The sequence below is a fragment of the Rhineura floridana genome, chromosome 2 (genome assembly GCF_030035675.1).
Source record: "Rhineura floridana isolate rRhiFlo1 chromosome 2, rRhiFlo1.hap2, whole genome shotgun sequence".
In the NCBI taxonomy this organism is placed as follows: domain Eukaryota; kingdom Metazoa; phylum Chordata; class Lepidosauria; order Squamata; family Rhineuridae; genus Rhineura; species Rhineura floridana.
Genome location: NC_084481.1, coordinates 49001387 through 49017742, shown reverse-complemented (window position 1 = coordinate 49017742; position 16356 = coordinate 49001387). Strand labels below are relative to the sequence as shown.

The 16356-nt window shown below is 43.3% G+C and overlaps 1 protein-coding gene across 7 annotated transcripts in view; it reads left to right on the top strand.

The window, feature by feature from the left end:
• LOC133376451 (sodium channel protein type 2 subunit alpha) overlaps positions 1 to 16356 on the top strand; it is a 96422-nt gene that overhangs the window by 32895 nt on the left and 47171 nt on the right. For 5 of the 7 annotated variants that reach the window (XR_009760480.1, XM_061608593.1, XM_061608588.1 and 2 more), the window contains 4 exons: positions 2622 to 2915; positions 4831 to 5178; positions 7135 to 7267; positions 11636 to 11874. Coding sequence is in view for 6 of the 7 variants with exons in the window: in XM_061608593.1 (XP_061464577.1) it covers positions 2622 to 2915; positions 4831 to 5178; positions 7135 to 7267; positions 11636 to 11874 (1014 nt within the window). In the remaining variant the exon portion in view is untranslated. Of the gene's footprint in view, positions 1 to 2621; positions 2916 to 4830; positions 5179 to 7134; positions 7268 to 7663; positions 7732 to 10065; positions 10120 to 11635; positions 11875 to 16356 lie in introns of those variants that run through there. The other 2 variants (XM_061608592.1, XM_061608591.1) reach the window with 2 other exon arrangements.

Below are 16356 nucleotides of genomic sequence, written 5' to 3'. Positions count from 1 at the left end.
ACCCTCCCAGCCCCCCTGATGCTTCCCTGCCCCCCCAACAAACTTATCAGATAGCAGCAGGTCCTTTTTTCTAGCCCCCCCCCCTTCCTTTTCTCTAAAGAACAACAATGAGGCAGCTTGGCTGAGCAGGCCGGAAAGCAAAGTACCAGCTCCAGCTCTCCCACCCTCTTGCTTTCCTATTTTAAGAATCCCCCTGGGTGAGAAGAAAGTGAGATGGCTGGGTAGCTTGAAGCTGGAGCTTGCCTCCGAAACATTATTTTTTGGGGGAAATCACCTCTCAAAAATATCCCCCCAAAAACTCCAGGAGGGATTGGGACACTGAGGGCACCAAGGGAGGTGTTTTTAGGGACACCAGGTCACCCACAGCAGGTACCATATTAGCAATCCCAGTCTTACAGCAAAATTATTGGGATGAGTCGAGGGTCTGCTTCTTCGCTCAGTCGCAAAGGCTATGAGCATACTAGTCGCCTATAGCAAAGCATTTCCATTGGCTGCACCTGGAGGGGCAACAGTTTGATCTTCCAATCAGTTGCGAAATCTGTTTGAAACTGAATTAAAAATAAAAATGCACTTGAGCTGATCCCACCAGGTTTTACAGTAAAAAGGGTCAGGGTTTGACTAGCATTGTGTGCCCTTTTTCAGAAAAGAAAGGTGGAGACGTACTGGAACTGGCAGAAAAGTGAATGTGTCTACCCAAAATGACTGAATGCTTCCTCCTCCAGGATAAAAAAAATGGTTAGGAATAAGCAGGAAGTGTATTTTCTGCACTGCAGTAAAGCAGGAATCTAATTTTGTGTTATTTATTTAGTTTTACCATAATGTCCTTCCGTTAAAAAAAAAACAGGCAGTGAGGTCCAGCCTAAGAAACAGGAGTAGGTGTGATAGGGCTTCTGTCTCACATGTTTCGCAGGGCCAGAGTAAGTACTTGTTCAGCCTCTTCCCTGCTGAGAGTCATGCTGTCGGTAGGGCAGCCTTGCCTTACAAGAGAAGAAAAATATCCCCCTGCAGCAACTCTGAGTGCCTTTCTTCCTCTCTAATGAATAGTTTTCAAAGACAGAGATTGCCCAAAGACACACCCAGCCCCTCTGGGTCCCTGGCCGCCTATGGAAGGGAATGCCCGACGAGCACAGAATGCAGACTCCTCTGCTCAGCCCACGTTTCCTCTCATTTAAAAGCTAGCTGCCCCCAAATAAGGGTGTGTGTGATTTGATTATAAGGCTGCCCCTTATTAATCAGCCTAGTAATAACAACAATAAAAACCTTCCTTGGGTCTCCCCAGAGCCTCTCAAAGTAGCTTGTGGTTTGGCTTTAGATGTGGGTGGTGAAAATAATGAGAGACCACACCAGGTTTATAAAACAAATAAAGAAACAGAAAGAAAGAGACTTGAGGAAAGACATGAAATTAAAACAAAAAAACAGAAAATCAGTATATTCCCCATTGGAACAAAATAAAGTAGACTAAAACACCATCCACTTTTCCTAACTAAAATGGTCCCTCAACTCACCAGGCTCTTAAAGGAATCTTACTCTCAAGTGGCAGCTTTTCTTCTTGGTCTTTGCCTATCTCAAAGGTTTACCAAGCTTATCCTTATCACCCAGATCCACCTTGTTCTACAGGAGTCCTGCCTTGATCTACAAAAATCCTCCAGGATGGCTGCTACCTCACAAAGACTTACCTTGTCAATCATATGCTCCACCCCAGTAGGTCACAGGAAGTCTTGAATGGTCTAGACTGGGATGTGACTTTCCATACATCAAGGCAGCCTTGATAGTTGTGCAGCCAGGTCAGGTCATGTGATCAGCCAGACCATGGTTGGCCACTGGTTGGCCACTGTGAGAACAGGATGCTGGACTAGATGGGCCACTGGCCTGATCCAGCAGGCTCTTCTTATGTTCTTATGTTCTTATGTGATTTGGACAGGGTCTCCCTTTAATCCCCAATGAACAAACAAGTAAAAACATGCATTCCCATATTATACACAGCATTCCATAAAAAGCCATAGTCCATATTAACAGTCCAGGACAGCAAAGTCTAATTCTTTATTTAACAGAGTTACTGTATTTGCAGTAATTCCAGCCTGCTGGATTTAGGCCCTGGTGCCCAGTACAGTGGCTAAGCCCTGCCTTCTTCTCTACATCTCTTACCAGTAAGAAAAGAGAAAAGATTCCTCAAGTGAGATTCATCCATGTTAGAGTGAACCTGGTGAGGACCAGTCTTGGCATGCAGCAGGTTGGCATGATCTGCTTCAGGTGGCACCATGAGGGAGGGACATGTGAAGGCAGGAAATAGTGTCTGAATGTTGCACAAGTCCTTTTAAAGGATTGGCCCAAGCATAGGAGAGGAGGTCCCACTTTGGCCTTGCTTCAGACAGCAAAACACGTTGGGGCCATCACTGAACCTGGCATCCTTATTAGGTAAATTTGGTGAGGTCCTGGAATGGTTCTTGAGATTGGAAAATAGCAGAATTGTTTTTCTAAGCTCTTTCTTCTTCCTTTGGAACATCGGATTAGTGCAATGAACATCAAACTCTCTGCTCTTTTTGTTGTTTAAAAACCTAATAATAGCATTAATGGGTAAGTATTGTGTGTCTTAAATATGTTTAACTTTGGTTATACAACAGGCAGCTGCAGCAGCAGCAGCAGCAGGTGAATCTAGAGAGTTCAGTGAAGTTGGTGGTGTCGGAGGGTTCTCAGAGAGCTCTTCAGCAACGTCAAAGCTGAGTTCAAAGAGTGCTAAAGAGAGGAGGAACAGGCGGAAAAAGAGGAAACAGAGAGAACAATCGGAAGGAGATGAAAAAGATGAAGATGAATTTCACAAATCTGAATCAGAAGACAGCATCCGAAGGAAAGGCTTTCGATTCTCCATTGAAGGGAACAGACTGACTTATGAAAAAAGGTTCTCTTCCCCACATCAGGTAGGAAGAATGTATCTTGGCCTGTCTGTGCAACAACTGATATTGGGCCATTTGGAAATTGCTTATGTATATATATATATTCAAGGGGAATTTCATCAAAAAGATCCACTTATCCTTTCCATACTTTGGTGCCACAAGACTCTGGATCAGCTAGGGATGGGTGAATCTATCAGTTTCAGATTCTCATTTTTCTAATCCTAAATTCAGTTTTCCACATTTCTGCAGCAATTTTGTTGTTTTCTTTTTTAATCCTCATGAAAATTCATCAATATTTAGGTGTGAATTTCTCCTAATAAACACATTTTTGTATGCACTTTTGCCTGATATACACATTTTTTTGCAATCATTTCCCCCTAATATAATACATTATTTGTACGTTATTTTCACTATGCATGTTTATGCACACTTGACCCTCATAAATGCATTTTTATACACATTGTTTGGCTGGAGAACTGCATCACAAAATCCAGGGAACTGCAAATGTTGAAGGATAAATTTTGAAGGATAGCTGCATTTTGGTTCATGTATTGGTTCATGAAGTGTGCATCAGGCAGTCTCTAATTTAAAATGCATGCCAAATTGAATTAATTCCCATCCCTAAGATCAGGTCACATCATATGCCAAACTATGATTTGGTGCTATATGACCAAATCTCAGATTCACAAACTGTCTTTTTTGTACCCTCTTTGCCCATTCTCCCCTTGCGTGCCCATATAATCTGTTTCTTCTGTGCTTGTGTTTGTCTGACAGGCAACCCAAAGAAGCACTTTTCAGTGTCATGGGATCATATTTATGGGGGGGGAGATAGTTACCCCACCCCCGCCCACAAAATCTTACTCAATCACACTGATTGGACCCCAGGCCAGGAAACCAAAGCAGAAGAATATATACCTATTCATGAATGCAAACCAATCAGTGCGAGTTTCAGAGTGCCCTTGAGCACACCCACCCTCATCATCTTTACCACCTTTGCTGATATCCTTTCACTTACCCTCTCCCTCTGGGCCCAATCCACTCCAGCTCCCAGAGAAGGAGGCGTGTGCTTGCTCAGAGGGCAAGTGAACAAGGCAGCAACAACAGGAGGAGGAGGAGCAGCAATGCAAGAGGGCTTCAGGGGTCAGCAGTGGGCCCTTTGTTGAGGCATGGGCACCAGCCCTGGAGTAAGCCATGTGGTTTTGTTCATTTACGATCCATCGTCTAAAGAATGCAGGACTATGAGAAACTGTTCCACAAAGCAGAGCTGTTTACTGTAATCAAGAAGTACCTAATAAATGTTTAATATTTTATTATATTATTTGTTTAACAAAATGTATATACTGCCGCTTGATTGTAATAAAACCTCAAAGGTGTTTTCATGTGTTGATATTGATGCATATCACTCAGGTGCTCTTGAAAGAATACCTAAAAGCATCTGTGGTTTAGTTATTTTCTCTGTAAGTTGGAGGGGGCAAGGTAAGAATCTTGCAACACAGTCATTTCACTGATAATTTCTGGGTAATTAAGCTTAGTAGTTGTACATCATCATACAGTGATTATGATGGTGGCCTTGTGATGTATTTGATGCAATTACAATGGTGATTTTGATTTCTTTACAATGTATTTTCAGATAATTTTTGTTATATGTAAGGTTTATCATCATGATTATGTTTTCCCCTTTCTTTCTGTGATGCTCTTAATATTGTTTCTATGATGTGTATGTGATATCTATTTGTGGATGTTTTATAGCCCCTCTGTAGTATGAATTATTATTTTCTTCTTAACGATGTTCCAGTTCCAATGTAAAAACTGGATTTTAATAATATTTAAAACATCATCATTTCTACACGTAGGGTATTTAATTTTTCCAGCTTGATCTTGTGTGCATGACTTATGGGTGTTTCTGACTTGGGGGTTGCTTTCTGGTATTTCCTTACAGTCATTGCTGAGCATCCGTGGCTCCCTGTTTTCCCCAAGGCGTAGCAGCAAAGCGAGTATTTTCAGCTTCAGAGGCCGAGCAAAGGATATAGGATCAGAGAATGACTTTGCAGATGATGAGCACAGCACCTTTGAAGACAACGAGAGCAGAAGAGATTCTCTCTTTGTCCCTCACAGACACAGTGAGCGGCGCAACAGCAACATCAGCCAGGCCAGTCGATCATCCAGGATGATACCTGTGCTTCCGGCCAATGGGAAGATGCACAGCACCGTGGACTGCAATGGGGTGGTTTCCTTAGTTGGTGGGCCTCCAGCTCTGATGTCACCCACTGGGCAGCTTCTGCCTGAGGTAAGAATACATGAAACAGCCACAGGTTTGAAACTTTACAGTAGTTCAGCCAAGCCAGTTCCTTTTGCACTGTAGCAGCCACTGTTTCTGTGGAATGAAGTTTCTTCTAAGCAGCAATCAGGACAAGTTACGACTGTCCCTGGGTGATGTACTAGCTTGTGTAGAACAAAATAATCTTAAACTGTGCCAAGCAAGTTGTGGAAATATTTGTATGAACACAGAACCTAACTATCTTAAACTACAGAGGAAAGCAACTTGCTCCATCCCCAAGGGCTTATTGGCAGGCTCAGTAGTGCCATACATTTGTGCCGTACATTTAAAGCAGTATCATACTACGTTAAACAATCACGACTTCCTCCAAATAATCCTAGGAACTGTAGTTTTGAAGGGTGATGAGAGTTGTTAGGAAACCCCTATTCCCCTCACAGAGAGCTACAATTCCCAGAGTGGTTAACAATCGATCCCTCTTCCCAGGGAACTCTGGGAATAGCAGGCCTGTGAGGGGAATAGGGGGTCTCCTAACAACTCTCAGCACCCTTAAGCTACAATTCTCAGGATTCTTTGGGGGAAGCCATGACTGTTTTAAGTGGTATGGTACTGCTTTAAGTGCACAGTGCAGATGAAGCCTATCGTAAGGACTGCAACAATTAATAAAGTAAATCAGTAATACTGATTGGTAAAATGGTTTTCCCCAATCAATAGATACATTTTTAATGGATTGTTTTTAATATAGGGTTGTTTCCAGCTGAGCCATATTCAGAGTAGACTAACTGAAATCAATAGCAAACTTCAGTTATTGATTTCCATGGGTCTACTCTGAATATGGCTTAGTCAGACTCAACTTATAAATACTTACAAAAAGTGAGCATAGCAGGTGACATCTGGAGCATGCCCCTTCTGTAATGAGCTTCCGCCAAGCCTTGAAGACCTGGCTCTTTAGGCAGGCTTTTGGGGTAGGCTAGGTTTTACTAGTATTGCTTCAGATTTTTAATGTTTAATGTATTTGTACCTTTTATTTTGTACATCGCCCAGAGTGCCTGGATAACCAGCCAGATGGGCGACTAATAATAATAATAATAATAATAATAATAATAATAATAATAATAATAATAGGAAGCTGCCCTATACTGAGTCAGACCACTGGTCAGTATTGTCTTCATTGACCAGCAGAAGCTCTCCAGGGTTTCAGGAAGGCATCTCTCCCAGGCCTACCTGAGATGTCGGGAATTGAACCTGGGACCTTCTGCCTGCGAAACAGATGCTCTGCCACTGAGCTCTCTCTCTCTCACTCACTCACTCACTCACTCACTCACTCACACACACACACACAGAGACAGACAGACAGACAGACAGAGGAAGCTTCCTCTAAAGATTTGTTAGGGTTCAAGGACTAACGGGGCTGAACTCTTCTGGGGTGATATTTGGGATAGGTGGTGAAACTCGCCAGCAAGCATCAGCACTTACATCAGTGGTTCTTCATGTCCTGGGGAACTTTTTACAGTAAGGGCTGAGCCAGGGAGATGTGGTGTTGGAAGTTTCCCACTTCAGCCTAAAACTGGGAACTTGATAGCAGCAGTGGCCAATGTGGTGGGGCAGAGCCATGGAGCCATCCTCCCAATACTGCTAGCGCTGCAGCTTACCTGGATGGAGCAAGGTAGGGGCAAAATTGGGGCTGCATGGACTCACCAGCAGGAGTGCCATGCAGCCTAAAGCTTGCCGCCCCCCTTCCCTACCCCACCCCTTTTAAGTAAGCTGTAGCAATGCCGCTGTCAGGAGGAGGATGGCAAAGCACCACTACCATCACACCGGCTGCTACTGTTTGAAAGTATCAATGGGACTTCCTGTTCCAAGCAATGCTATTGACTGAAGGACATTTGGATATCTTCAGCACTTTGTGGGTGTTTTTACGAGATTGAAGAAACAATGGCTGTTGACATTCATAAGTTTTATTTTCAGGGCACCACTACAGAAACAGAACTCAGAAAAAGGCGCTCAAGTTCTTACCATATGTCTATGGATTTCCTGTCTGATCCTACCGCAAGACAAAGAGCAATGAGTATAGCCAGCATACTTACCAACACAATGGAAGGTATGTAGACTTCTGACTAAACCCTCCAGAATCCAATGGACAAGAACTGAGATTCCATTTAGAAAACAAATCATAAAATATCTGCTTCGGTTTGGCTTCCAGGTGTGTGTGTCAGGGGGGAGGGGTGTGTGGTTTTTTGCTTGCACAACTCTTCTAGGAAAATTGTATCATTTTTCTCTTTTAGTAGTCATTGCTTTTTTTTCTGGTGGAATACTCTGTAATGGAGTATCCACATCTTTCCTTAGGCCACCACTGCCTGCTTGCCTCCTTTGCACTGTGCTGGAGCTTACTTTTTTAAAAAGTTGGGAGAGAAGAAAGGAGTGGCGGGATTATCCCTGCATGTTCCGGCTGCTGATGCTGATTGACTGCCACCTCCCTTGTTTTGATGGAAGTAGGAAAAAGTGGGGGATATCCCTCCCCACACACTCCTTCACCCCATGCTGGGGCTTGCTTATTGGAAAAAGGTTAGAGGGAAACGAGGAGCAGGGGTATCCTCACATGGTCACACCTGACAAGCACCTCCTTCACCCTGTGCTAGGGATGTGCTAGGTGTGCAATTGCTGAGGATCAAATTTTAAAGTAGTGAATTTGCATGGCTAGTTTTGAAAAGGAGCTTTTTAAAAAAAACAAAACCCTGCCTCTAAAACATCAATTGTAAGAATAATAATTTATTGATATTCCCTTCAAAATAATGATAATTCCTTTAAAAATATTGATATTAATATCAACCCATGGATCAATAAAAGGAGCAATTAGTGGACAAAGGATGAACTCGAATTGATGCCAGCCTGTTAGAGAGATGGAATGCTTTCAAACTGGCTCTGGCCAACAGATCCCATCCCTACCCTGTGCTGAGGCTTTTTTAATTTAAGGTTGGGGCGAGAAGAAAGGACTGGTGGGGGAACCCTGCATGTTCAGGCTTCTGTGGTCTGCCAGTGATGTGGAACCTGGTACCAGGAACTTCCTTTGCCCCTGAGAGGAGCTTATCTGAACTGGTGTGTGTGTGCATAATCAGGGTGTGTGTGAGTGTGAATGAGTGAAAAAGAGATTGAGAATGGTATATATGCGTGATTTGTGAGAGAGGGAAAGGTGTGTGTTTGATGGAGAGAGGAAGGGGGAGAGAGATCTTTATGTTGTTTGTGGGGTGGGAGATGTACCTGGGCAGAGAAAGAGGGAGACATATATGTGCATATGTGAAATGTATGTTGTATGTGTGTAAGAGTGGTAGAGACAGACAGGGAGATGCATGTGTGTCTGTGATCTGTATGTGTGTACTCGATGTGCTTACAAGAGCAACTGTGATGTGGTCACCTTGTAGATTTTCCGTAGCACTGGAGAATGTGACCTGTTGTTATTAGACAACAATAGCATGTGTGTGAGAGAGACAGAAGGAATGGGAGAGGCATTTAAAAACTGATCAAGATGTGAGTACCAGCATCTCATTTTTCACAAAACGAAAGCACTGCTAGTAGTTATTAAATGGGAAGTTTGTGGCCATTAGCTTTTGTACCCAGTTACTCTAAACCTAGACAAACCTCTCACTCCCTCCTTTTACAATTGTTAGTGTATTTATATACAATACCAATAGAGAAATGATGATGTGGCACAAGTGGTTCAACAGAACATTCCTGTGGGCCACAGCCAGTGAGCTGCTAAGCCTCCTGAGAAATGTTTGAGTTTCACTCAGCTAAAGTTGAATTGAGTAGTATTGATTTCACAGAGAGATTTACAATATAATCACATGTTTTTAGATGTTTTATCACTTGTGTGTTTGGGCTCATAAATTGGGCTCCTTTGTGGGGAAGGGCAGGATATAATAATATTATTAATAATATTAATATTAATATTAATAATAATAATAATAATAATAATATGCATTTTTACTCAGAAGTAACTTTGTGTAGTAGGGCTCACCCTCAGGTAAGTATGCATAGGATGGCAGCCTTAAGATTAGGCAAGTGGAATATACTCAATTCCTTCACTGTGGCTCAACTCCCCTCATTCCTACCCAGCAACCTTTTCTAGGTATGCTCTCAAGGTTAAATCTCACACTGATAGCTGGGAAAATCCCAGGTTCTGGCAATTTTATATTAGCATCTAGGAATCTGAGGCTGGCACATAGGAGTTTCAAATGTTTTCCAAGGTCTTTTTAGACCTTGCTAGTTATTAAAGCAGCTGGAGCTTTGTCCCTGAGTCACTGAGGATTAATGAAGTACTGGAGTACTTTCAATGGCTCAGTTCAAATATCACACCATGGTTTGTGCTAACCATAGTTAATAACCCACACCATGGCTTGAGCTTCTAGGCATACAACAGGAAAACAATGGCTTAAAGCTGCTTGTCTGCTTTCATTTTCCATGTGTTCACTCCCTTCTCCATGGTGCAACAGCCTCTTGAGGCAGAGCAACAACCTTAACTGGGGTTTGTCTATGGCTTGGAATTCAGGTATAACAGCAAACTACAGTGAGTGCAGACTGTAGTGTACAAACTATAGTTTGCAACCAGCAGCAAACCTTGGTTTAATAACCTGGTTTGGCAGCCCCTCAGAAACCATTTTTGTAAGCCGGCACAGGTTCACACATAACACTAAACCATGGTTTGGTGTTGTGCCTAAATGCATCCCCTCTCTCAGTCCTTGGCTATGAATAGAATCTATTGGCTGCACTGCAGCAAACTCTTTGAGTGTGCGTGTATGCTCTGAGGCTGCATACTTAATAATTTGCCCCTTTTCCTCCTCTGTCCCCCACAGGACCACAAGGGTTTTTTTAGGTTTGAGAAATCTTAAAATGTGGTTGGAGAAGCTATCGAATCAGAACACAACCTTTCCGTGTTCATGCATTAACCTTGTGCATGTAAGGATTCTGAATCATGAGTGTTCACTAGCATGCTCCAGAAGCAACAGTACAGTTATTTATTTATTTATTACATTTCTACCCCACCTTTCTTTTTCATGATTGAAACCCAAGGCGGCTTACATGCGGTTCCCAGGCGGTCTCCCATCCCGGCACTGACCACACCTGACCCTGCTTAGCTTCAGCAGGGTGCTGGCCTTATGTGCCTTCAGACCATAGCCTGGGACTGTTAATTGCTAATTAACAAGCGGCACATTACTGTTTTACATAGATTCAAGCCTCAGTATACAAATGCTTTGCAAACTGATGAATTCAAGGCTAGATTCAGCTGGAGCATGAATGTAACATAAGGGGAGCTCTGCTGAATTAGGCCTATCTAGTCCAACACCCTGTTCTCACAGTAGCCAACTGGATACCTATGGGAAGCCCGCAGGCAGAACCTGGGCACAGCAGCACTCTCCCCACCTGCGATTCCCAGCAATTAGTATTCAAAGGCATACTGTCTCCGACAGTGGTGGTAGGACATAGCCATTGTGACTAGTTACCACTGACAGCCTTATCCTCCATTAATTTGTGTAAACCTCTTTCAAAGCCACCAAAATTGGTGGCCACCATGAGAGCAAATTCCATAGTTTAACTGTGTGAAGTACTTTTCTTTTGTCTGTCCTGAATCTTCTAACATTCAGCATTGTTGAATGTTCCCTAGAATTATTGAGACAAGGAGAAAAACATCTCCCTCACAACCTATTGAAATGTTTTGGTATCTTTCACATCGTTATAAATCAGTAGAAACTGCTTAGAAACCCAAAGTCTTTGGAAACTTAGCTAAAGTTGTTTGCTCTGTTTTCAATTTTTAAAAATCAATAGATTACTTGGGATATTTTATGTCCCAGGCTCTTTTTGGTTTTCAGGAAGGAAGCTCTGTATCATCACTTAGAATTGTGTCCCCTTACCTCAAGACATTACGTTGGCTGGGGCAAAAACGCACCCACTGGCAAAAATATTTCCTTGGGATATTCTTTGTCCCAGTGCTTTTTTGTTTATAGGGGAAAAAACTGTAAATAGTTAAGTGGCTGAAATATGGAAACATTGGTTACTACTGTGCAAGTGACAATGTCCTACAAGGACTATGTAACAGTGTTATTCTATGTACATTCTGCAATGAAAAGTGTACCCAGGGTAAGGTTTTATCCTATCCTGGTCCTAGAAGTAGGGGTACAAATGGCTTGCAGGACATGGAGTAGTTTAAAGTGTGTGCTGTGACACATGCTTCAGTTACAAACTACAAAATCTAAAAGGAGTCACCATTTACCCTTCTAAACAAAGATATCTCTCCCCCCCTTTTTTTTAATGTGACCAGGCGAAGGTTAAATTGGGTTCATAGAATGCTAACATATTAATAAATCAACACGCATTGTAGAAAAAAAATCTGACTGTACAACATAATTCTGTGTGGAATATATAATGCGGATGACTTCTTAAGTTGATTTTTTGTATGCATTTTTTCCTTTTCTAGAACTTGAGGAATCCAGACAGAAATGCCCTCCTTGCTGGTATAAATTTGCTAACATGTGCTTAATCTGGGATTGCTACCCACCGTGGTTAAAAATAAAGCATATTGTTAATTTGATTGTGATGGATCCATTTGTCGACCTTGCTATTACCATCTGCATTGTTTTGAACACCTTATTTATGGCCATGGAACATTATCCAATGACTGCCCAGTTTAACCATGTGTTGTCTGTTGGAAATTTGGTAAGTCTACTGTAGTATCATAAATAACACAAAGCAAAAAAGTCTTATTTATTTCAGTTAGTTTACTCTGATTTGGTCTTAGTTGGATGTTACCCGCTGAAAGAATTACTGGATTGCTTGGACTTTCTAGGATGGATACAGATTAGGGGCCTCGTTACACATTACTTTAAATCATAGCCCCGTGCTTCTAAGTATGGGGTGCTGTTGTAGGGCGGCACATGGCCCCAGGCAGCGGTGGGCAGGGCATTTAATCTCCCATCCATGCTCTAGCTTTTGCAGGGCTGCCTATAATCCTGCGACCCTGCAAGAGCTGTAAGGAGGTGGTGGGCCCAGGCCTTTAAGAGGCCTCAGCCATGATGCTGTTGGCTCGCTCTTCGCACGCTGGCTTCCCCGCCATCCCTCCCTCAGTGTTAGTGCACCATTGAGCTTTTCTTAAAAGGGTCACTGGTTGATGGGGCTGGACAGGAATTTTCCTCTCAATCAAATTGGCTGTGTTAAGTAGGTTTCTCGCCTATCCCTCAGTGACTGCTTTTCATTTGTTAGACATACACATGCCTCTATCACAATTTAACACGGAAATGGCATTGGGCAAGATCAAACACAAGGGGGACCCCCATAAGGGGTCTAGTGGCAGTATGTATGGGCTATGCCCATAGCTCAGAAGGGGCCAGGCCTCAACCAGCATGCACCTACTGTTGACGTGTGTGCGTTGTTGCGTGAAACAGCATACATTACGTTGGAGTTAAGTTGAGCAAGAAACTTCTTCAGAGCTTTAGAGCATGTTAAGAGTCTTTATTAAGACATTATGGCCAAAGGCTTAAGAGTAAATACATGTTGAGTTTCTTCAGTCACCCCCCTTCTGGTACCTCTCTCTCCAAAGGTAAACACAAAAGACAACCTCTCAGTTCAGAGGCAATACACAGAAGACACAGCTTAACACAGATAGCTACTAGAACTTTTCCAGTTTATCTCGATGGCTACCATAGCAATGGCCTTGGCAGTCCGTTCCCAGACTGGACAAAGACATAACTCTCCCTAGTTACAGTTTTTCAGACTTGATGGAAAACAGACTCAGTGACAGTGCGGTTCAATGGTCAACAATCCCCCCTTTTTCCCATCATGTCTGTAACTCATTACAACAATAACAACAATACATTTCTCCAATACATCTTGCAATACAGTTCCAAATTACATCTCAGTACATTACAGTACATTTCAGAACATCTCTGTACATTTAGCTAACACTTTATTCAATCAAACTTTAACTCATTCCAAGCCTTGTCACCAGTTTGCCAAATTTCTCCTCACACAAAGGCTTGGTCATTATGTCAGCCACCATGTTTTGTTTCTTGCTGCTCCAGTCAATGCATGACCCGTGCCACATCACAACTATGCCAGAGGTTGACTTACGACTGCTCAGTTCCCCTGCATGATCTGCATCCACAAAACATTCAAGACCTCCTGTCTTTGCTCCTGACAAAACCAGACTCTTTGTCTTCGTGCCTTTCAGATTTATGTCAAGATCTGGTTTAAATGGTTGCGCTTGTGTTTCTGGACACCAAACTCTGAAATATGCATTCTCTTGTGCTCTAGGTGCACGTTTGCCACATCTCTTAGCCTGTGGCTTGTAAACTCGGCTGCGATGCACTCTTTCAGGCATCAGCCTGACTGCATTACATGAATACTGTGGCTGTGTGCTTTTAACAGCTGTCTTCTTATAGCTCTGACCGTCATTCTCTTTCCGCCCCATTAAACTCAAGGCATCAGCACACTTCACACCCATGGTCATTCTAAACAGCCCTTGTGTCATAAAACCCTGACAGACAACTTTGCCTCTTCTCTGCATAAAACATTTTCCTCTATCAAATGTTACACAATACCCAGAATTCACCAGTTTTTGAACTGATAAAATATTATGAGCCAATTCTGGAACAAACAAACATTCTGACATTATCCCAAGTTTATTAAATCTCACCAGTCCTCGGGCTTCCACCCGTTTCTGTGATCCATCCACAAGTTGCACAAAATCCTGCACTTCTTCTGAAGCATGAAACAAACTTCTGTCTTTGATTAATATATGGCTTGCCCCGCTGTCAACAAGCCAGTCAATAGGTGCTAAAGTTTGTGGCTTCTGTTTACAAACAAAGTTCACACTTCCCTGCTTCAAGCCTCCGTCCCTGGAGTTTCGCTTGACTGCACAGTCTTTTCGGAGATGCCCACGAGCCCCACAGGCATAACAAGACTTCAGCCTTTGATGCTTGTAATCCCGTTTGCTTTCGGCTGCCTCCTCTGGTTCAGCACTTTTCTCCTCCTTGCTTCTGACAGCTTCCATCAGCTCGGCTCTCTGCGCCTTCTGCCTCCGCTGCCATTCCTGGGACAAATCCTGCAACGCGTCCCACATCTATTTGGCCGACGGCTCATCTCTCACACACATCAGTTGAGAATCCGATAGAGCCAAGATTATAAACGCCTGCGCCGTCTGATCTTTGCGCTTCCAGGCCGCGGTCAATACCGCCGGGGGTGGTCCATCAACAATGTCCCATAAATCCTCTGTTATCAGCAAAGCCCACATCCTCGGCTTCCAGCTGCCATAATTCTTTTCCATCAATGTTTCCATTGGCAAGCCTCCCCCAGACAGGTTTACAGCCATGTTGCTCACCTCTGTCTGGTACAATCAATCAAGCTGCCCTCTGGAACTCCGTCTGCCGTTCAGACCAGCAACTTACTCCCGTGTAATGCGCTGTGGATCTGGGCCCATAACCCTTCTTGACGTGTGTGCGTTGTTGCGTGAAACAGCATACATTACGTTGGAGTTAAGTTGAGCAAGAAACTTCTTCAGAGCATTAGAGCATGTTAAGAGTCTTTATTAAGACATTATGGCCAAAGGCTTAAGAGTAAATACATGTAGAGTTTCTTCAGTCACCCTCCTTCTGGTACCTCTCTCTCCAAAGGTAAACACAGAAGACAACCTCTCAGTTCAGAGGCAATACACAGAAGACACAGCTTAACACAGATAGCTACTAGAACTTTCCCCAGTTTATCTCGATGGCTACCATAGCAACGGCCTTGGCAGTCCGTTCCCAGACTGGGCAAAGACATAACTCCCCCTAGTTACAGTTTTTCAGACTTGATGGAAAACAGACTCAGTGACAGTGCGGTTCAATGGTCAACACCTACTCCCACTGGTTGACCAGCAGGATCCCAAATGCATTGGCTGGGGATCTAATGCTGGCCAACACCCAAGGGTGGCTCCCCAACTACTAGTTGAGGGAGGGACAAACATTCCTTCAGCAAGGGCTGTTGGAATGAAAGCTGATCCTCACCGTACTGCCGTGTCAATGCCGCTTACTTGCTGTAATCCAATAAAGCAGTGGCCTGTTTGCACTCATAAATTGTGGTTGGCTGTTTTATTCTGGTTTCGGATGGGGAGATGCACCTTGCACCTGCCTCACAAATCTGCTGCTTGAAGTGATATCAGTATTTTTTAAAAAAGTAAAACCATGCACGGGGGGGGGCAACCCAGACCAGGAGTGTATTGAAGAGGAGAGATTAAAACCTTCCTTCCCCCACTATGATATTGGGGGGGAAATGAGGAGTGGGGATGTGCCAAATAGCAATAGTTGAAAAGGTCTCATTGGTGCTAATTGGAGTTTTTTTAAAAACAAATTCTTGCTATTGGCTGTACAGGAGGGCAATTTGTTTCCTGGTTGCAGCAAGGGAGGGAAGGGTTAAACCTCCCCTTTCTACACACTGTGGTTATGATCCAGATCAGGTCTCCCCACCTTTGGTTTTAATTTAAAAAAACAAAACCCTGACATCAACCTGAAACCCTGGCTTCAAATAATGCCTTTAAAGTAATGTATAGTAGGCCTAAGTTAGTCACGCTTAGATCCCATTCAAATCAATTTGAAAAGTTATTCATGACTTAAGTCTCATTGATTTGTAAATGCAATGAATTTAGTCTGGATTCAACCGTCTTGCATGTGAGTCATGCTTCCATAAGGAGCCACAAGACATTGCTAGGGAGAGGGTCCTATCCTGTCCCTTTCCAGTATAGCTTTTGTAACATGGATATAGTTTGTCTCAGGGGGCATAGTGCCAACTTACCCATCTTCTGATATGTGCTGCTGCTGCTGTGGGCACTAAGAACACTGTAAAATGGCCACAGAGTGCTTCATGTGTGTGCACAGAATGTAGAATCGATATAGTCTCTGCCTGGATGATCAGCTTTCCTTATATGGGACAAGGACAAAAGCAGAAGGCAATATGACAAAGGTGTTCTGAGGATCAGGAGAAGCACATGTGGCAATAAGTGCAATATAAGTATCTTTATCAGCAACTCAGTACTGGCCTCAACTGACAAAAGGGGTAGCTGGCATGGTGCCTTCCATATGTCATTGAACTACAACTCCCATCAGCCCCAGCCATGGCTAGCAGTGAAGGAAGATCTGGAGGGCACCACATGTACTTTAATTGGAAGGT